Genomic DNA, 5,982 nt, shown 5'->3' on the forward strand with positions numbered 1-5,982 from the left:
GACAGTTGTCTTTCCTCAGGATAGCCTTCACCTTCAATTTCCACAATGAGAAATTTTTTCCCATTGAATTTTTCAATCTCAAATTTCGCTGCCATATTGTTCTTGAAACAAATTCTGAACAATATATCTGAAGGCTCTGATACCAATTGTTGCGCCCGCGGAAGTGGGATAGATCAGATTGCAACAATAATTTGAGAAATAAAAATAAATGAGGCACAGATTTTACGTGGAAAACCCCTAAACAAATTAGGATAAAAACCACGGGCAAGGGTAGAAGAATTTTACTATGAGAAAATAGGAGTTACAACCACTCTCTAACTAACAAGGAGAAAACAAGGATAATTCTCTCTTGCTAGGAAGGAGAAATACACTCAACAAACTCTCTAATATCTCTAGTATATGAGGGAAGAATAGAATGATTTTGGGATGATTTAGAATGCAAATGAAGTACCTATTTATAGCAAAAAATTTGGACTGCACTATTGAAATTGCAGCTGCAATTTCCTGTAGAAATAGCTGCATTTTTCCTGTACAAATTGCTGCACTGCACTGTTCATTTTGCTGCTAAACTATTCTGTCGACAATTTAAGTTCACACAATTAAGCATCTATAACAAGAGAAAATTCAATTCAAATCTCAAGATGATAGGAAGACAAATCAACATTTTTGGTTAAATCGTACACAAATATTGATTTATAGGCCGGGAGCATTGGAACACTCAATGAAGAGCGTAGAACATTCCAAAGTCGACCTAGGGTCGCACTTGAAACATGCACGGGAGTGCAGCAAAAAATGGCACACTGAAAGTGTTGCACTTGCACATGCATGGCTATGCACCTATAAGTGTGTCTGGGGTAATAATGAGTTGTATTACATGCACTCTTTATTTTAACTCTCTCACTTTTACTCTTTCATGTGGCAATTAGTAATTAGTTATCTTGTGAGTCTGAATGAAAGTGTCAACATCAAAATTTTGTGAGAGGGAGTAAAAATTGATAGTAGAATTTGGGAGTATGAGTAGTATTTTACTCTAATGATTTTGGCCTAGACTTGCATAAGCATAAGGATGCGCAAGGCTCACCCTTTACTCAATATTTAAGCACAATTTGAATTATTTTTTTAAAGTCGTCATACTTGTGTGAGGTCGTCTCAGTGATCTTTATCCATGAGACGGGTCGGATCGAAATGAAATGTAATATTTTATTCACGATTTAGTATTGTATTTGTTAGTATAAGTATTATATTTCATCTTGATTCGACTTATCTCACGGATAAAGATCTGTGAGACGGTCTCACACATGTTTTTGTCATTTTTTATGGTTTCAATCTTTGGATGAGCCCTAGTTGTGCTCCTTCATATTTTTTCATATGTTTAAGTTAGATTGGACTTAAAGACTTATTTTTTCTTACATTTTGGAAGCTTGTAATTAATGATTCTGTTTGTATTGATGTTTTCGTCAAAATGTGTGTGTATGTATATATATATATATATATATATATATATATATATATATATATATATATATATATATATNTATATATATATATATATATATATATATATATATATATATATATATATATATATATATATTTATTTATTTATTTATTTATTTATTTATATTATGTATATACACGCACAAGCTAAGGGATTAGGTGCGTGCCAAGCTTCTTGTAGGTGAAATATGTGGATTAATTATAACAATTGAAAAAAAAAATGCTATGACATTTAAAATTTGCGTAAGATCACAACTTAAGGTGCGTAAATTTAAAATTTAAGATGTCTAAGTTCAAAAATTAAATTGTGTAGTTTATAGCGTTAGGTGTATAAATTTAAAGTTTAAAGTTGTAGATTTAAGGGTCATCTTGAAGTGTGAAATATACTTTAGCAATTTATATCATGGACCAGAGTGCACAATATAATGCATTGTGCATCTTGATCTAAAACGACGTCATTTTGGTTCTCTAAATTAACTGGTTTTTTGTTTCCCGTTCGGCTTTAACTTATAAGATGAGTTCTGTGCATTCAGTGTATTCTAGTCATTGATTATGTGTATATTAGTATGTAATTCTGTACATTATTGATTTCCAATACTATACCTTATGGAATATAAGAGATAATACTTAGGCTTATATTCGATGTATCATTTTCATTGATTATGTGTATTTTGGATCTTTTAATTAACAGCATTTCCGTTTCTGGTTCGGTCTTAACTTATAAGATGAGTTTTGTGCATTCTGTGTATTCTAGCCATTGATTCTGTGTATTCTAGTATGTAATTCTGTACATTATTGATTTCCAATACCATACCTCATGGAACATAAGAGATAATACTTAGGCTTATATTTTGTGTATCATTTTCATTGATTTTGTGTATTCTAGTATGTAATTCAATACATTATTGATAATACTAAGGCTAATAATTCTGTGTATTCTATTAATAAATTCTGTGTATTTTGGTATATAATTCTGTACATTATTGATTTCGAGTACCATATCTCATGAACTAGTAATGCTAATACTTAGGTTATTGATTGTGTGTATTCTATTGAATGATATGTGTATTCTTTATATACTTCTGTAAATTAATGATCTAATTTTTTATACTTAATGTTATTGTGGTATTGGAAACCAATAATGCACAGAATTATGGTATTGAAATTACTAATGTACATAACTGTATAATAGAATACACAAAATTACAAATAATGGAATTGGATGAACAAAATAGTGTCCGCCGCGCATCAACTCCTACTACTTAGTTAAACGACGTCATTTTAGACCAGGATCCACAGTGTAATATGAATCCTGATACCCGATATAATGATTGATTTACTTCATCCAATGTCATGCCTTTGGACAGGGGTTTTGAATGTATAAAAAAAAGGGTCAAATCAAAGGAATATAGCCCTTATTAAGCAGCCCAATTCTGGCCCAATCAATTCTCCCTTCTTCTCCATTTCAGCATTTCTCCGACAACTCTGTACCTAAACCTTCCAATTTGCAACACAGCCTTGCGCCTAGGCACGTGTAGACATGGGTGGAGCTGCTCACGCCTTGAAGAGAATCCCGCGCATCAAGTTTCCTCAGCGCCATCCTAATCCTTCTGGTATGCCTCCTTCCCCAACCCACAACCATACATACCTGTATAGATTTATTCATTTATCTGTTGTGATATACTGTATTTGTAGTTGTTCTTTAATCTGTATGTAAAACTGTGTTACTAGATTTCTGTTTTTACTCTATATATGAGTGTTGGCCATGATTTCTGTAAAGATACGTGTTAAATTTTTGCTAGAATTCTTTTATTTGTTGTGGAAATTGTGTCACGTGCTTCTTGTGATCTTGTCTACGGGGTTTGGGATTTCCGAATCACTTTTCGGATAATTATGGTATCTGAGATTGTGAAGGGTTCAATTGGGATGGAATTTTCTGCAATTATGATTGCAAATTAAAAGAAAAAAAAAATATGTTGTGTTTATAAATTCTAATGCCTGTTTTGATTTGTTATGGGGTTTTAGGAACTACGGAATTGTGTAGCTAGTTTATGATGGGTTTGATTTTTTACTATGTTGAGGTGACAGAGCCCATTGGGGCCTTATCCCAAGCCAATTCACTGATGAGAAAATTGTTGTCTGTTTGAAGGGCTCATTAGTAGGCAGTAGCTGATGAAATAGATTAAAATGTTGTCTTTGGCACCTAGGCAAACACAAACTGCTATAATCTATGTGTGCAATCTTACTAATAATTCATGTAGAACTACTTATAATTTTGGATTGAAAGATCATGTAGAAAGTTGAATGCAATATAATTGATACAGTACTTATTTTGTGATGCCTTTGACTGGTTTGAAACAACCCATTTGCTAAAATGTCGGAGAATTTTTAGATTAAAGGCTTGAATTGGTCTTTGGAGTCCCAATCCATAGCAAAATACACTTGCAATAGTAAACCATTTGCTAATGTGTCAGGTGTTTTTGGATTGAGGGATTGAATTTGTTTTTCTTGAGTTCCAATCTGGCAATCTGTAGCAAAATACACTCTTACTTTTCAATTTCTAATGCTGGGGGTTTTCCCTAATAGAAATAAATCAGAATTGGATATATTTCTTATTTGATCCCTATTGTTTACTATCTTTGACACTTTAACCAGTAAATCAGTAATTATAAAAATAGTGAGTTGGTGACCTGCAATCTTTCAATACTAAGTTAGCCATCATTAGTCCTTTTATGTTAGGATTGTTAAGTTTTGATGAAGTCTTTGACAAAGAGACAAATGGTTGCTAACTTCATATAGTTGAAGTACTAATTGCCTCTCTATTCAATGTTGGCCAACATTTGTCATTCGTTTAAAATTAAGCAGTCAATGCATCAAAGGTGAAAAAAAGGGGACTAAACAGGGTATAAATTCATTTAGCTTCTACTTATCATATAAGTTGGGAGAAGTGGAGACTACTGGGCACTTTCTAGATCCTTACCTGCTTGACACTTGGAAATCAATATTCATACTGTGCTTTGTGAATCTGGTTAACATTTCCTGACCTGGCTTCTTTCTGGGTAGATTATGCCCTAGGATTTCCTGAAACAAATTATTTCCTTATTACTGTACTCACACTGTGCATGAAGCCAGTGTTTAGTTGTCCAAGAAAGAGGTGTTTATATTGGCTTACCTACTGAGATGCACCCACCTTCCTTCTCTCTCTCTCTCAAGCAGCAGGTGTAGATGACTTGTATTAACTGACAGATTTTGTTTCAGTGTTCTAGTCTTCACCTGCCGTAATGCACTTAGTTTTAACATATATTCATACTGCAACAGATTCAAATCTCCATCCTTTTATTTTACAATCCCAATGTATGTTCCTGTTCTTTACTCTCGCTATTACCAACTTGTTGAATTATGGGTTAACCACTGATTAGTTATCATTTTCATGAGGTCTAATTGCTCAAGCTTGTACATGATTTCTCTATGTGATTTTTCAATAATCCAAATTTCTTGTCTTTCATTCTCAAAAAGGAATAAAAGGAACACACATTCTTGGACTTCTGCTCTTTGAGAATAAGAATGCATTTTGGATGTTATGACATGCATCTAGTTTCCAGATTTTATTGCATGGTTTATTGCTTACGATTTTGAGTGCTGCTACTTCTTAAATATGAAGTTGATTATTCGGCAGGTTCTACATCCCAGCATTCACAACATCAGGCAACATCTGCATCTAAGGATGCCCCTCAAACATTTTTCTCTAGTTCCTCCTCTAAAATGAGTGTGGGAGGAAAGGCTTCCGACCAACCCAAAAGAACGCCAGTGTCTCAAGAGGAGATTGACTCTATTATGGTATGTATCACATTCTAGTCAATTGCTAATATATTATCTTTGTTTCATTGGTAGCCAGTTCTTAGTATGTGTTTGTGGAGTGTTATAACTGCCTCTTTTAATTTCGCAGTTGGGTGGCTGTTTTTGAATCTTGATTAACATCTGGAGACAGAAGACAGTACAATAAGCTTTTGGCACTCATCATGAATCATGCTATGTCTCAGAGAATGTGTTTTTTCTTTTTCTTTTTTTGGTTACAGCAATGTTGTACTCTTTGGAATTCATTGACTACTGATTGACTGATTTTGCTTTTGGTTGATAGTCATTCCATGTTGGAATGCATGCATTTGTCTTTCATATGTCATTTTAATCAATAGACTACATCTCATCAGCCTATGATAGATGTTACAAATGCATCATTGCACTAATAAATCACCTCAGTTTTGTTAAGGATTACGTCAACCTCTCTTGCATTGTTATATTTATTTTAATTTTATTACTACTTCTCTATGCATTTGAAGGAATTGGATTAAATGTTTGAACTTATAATTTTTTCTACAAATTAATTATCTTGGGTGAATTAACTAGTCTATCGTAAGATGAATAGATGATTTTGATTGTAAGAAAAAGTATTGCCTTACCATAGACTAGTCAATTCAGGCGAGGTAA

General features: G+C 33.1%; 1 protein-coding gene across 2 annotated transcripts; it reads left to right on the top strand.

The window, feature by feature from the left end:
* The first annotated feature begins 2,932 nt into the window (after positions 1-2,932).
* On the top strand, positions 2,933-5,775 carry LOC116026741. Of its 2 annotated transcripts, none has more exons than XM_031268115.1 (3): positions 2,933-3,110; positions 5,159-5,334; positions 5,444-5,775. In XM_031268115.1, exons 1-3 carry the CDS (start codon positions 3,038-3,040, stop codon positions 5,459-5,461), a joined length of 267 nt encoding a protein of 88 aa, XP_031123975.1. In that variant the 5' UTR covers positions 2,933-3,037; the 3' UTR covers positions 5,462-5,775. The 2 variants fall into 2 exon arrangements, with proteins under 2 accessions (XP_031123975.1, XP_031123976.1); XM_031268116.1 differs by having other exon boundaries at positions 2,942-3,110; positions 5,174-5,334.
* Positions 5,776-5,982: the final 207 nt, after the last annotated feature.

This window comes from Ipomoea triloba, chromosome 8, assembly GCF_003576645.1.
Source record: "Ipomoea triloba cultivar NCNSP0323 chromosome 8, ASM357664v1".
NCBI classification, from domain to species: domain Eukaryota; kingdom Viridiplantae; phylum Streptophyta; class Magnoliopsida; order Solanales; family Convolvulaceae; genus Ipomoea; species Ipomoea triloba.

Coding starts and splice junctions, on each gene's coding strand:
- LOC116026741 (XM_031268115.1), top strand. CDS start 3,038: ATGGGTGGAGCTGCTCACGCCTTGAAGAGAATCCCGCGCATCAAGTTT. Junction 3,111..5,158: donor GCGCCATCCTAATCCTTCTG/GTATGCCTCCTT, acceptor TTAAATATGAAG/TTGATTATTCGGCAGGTTCT.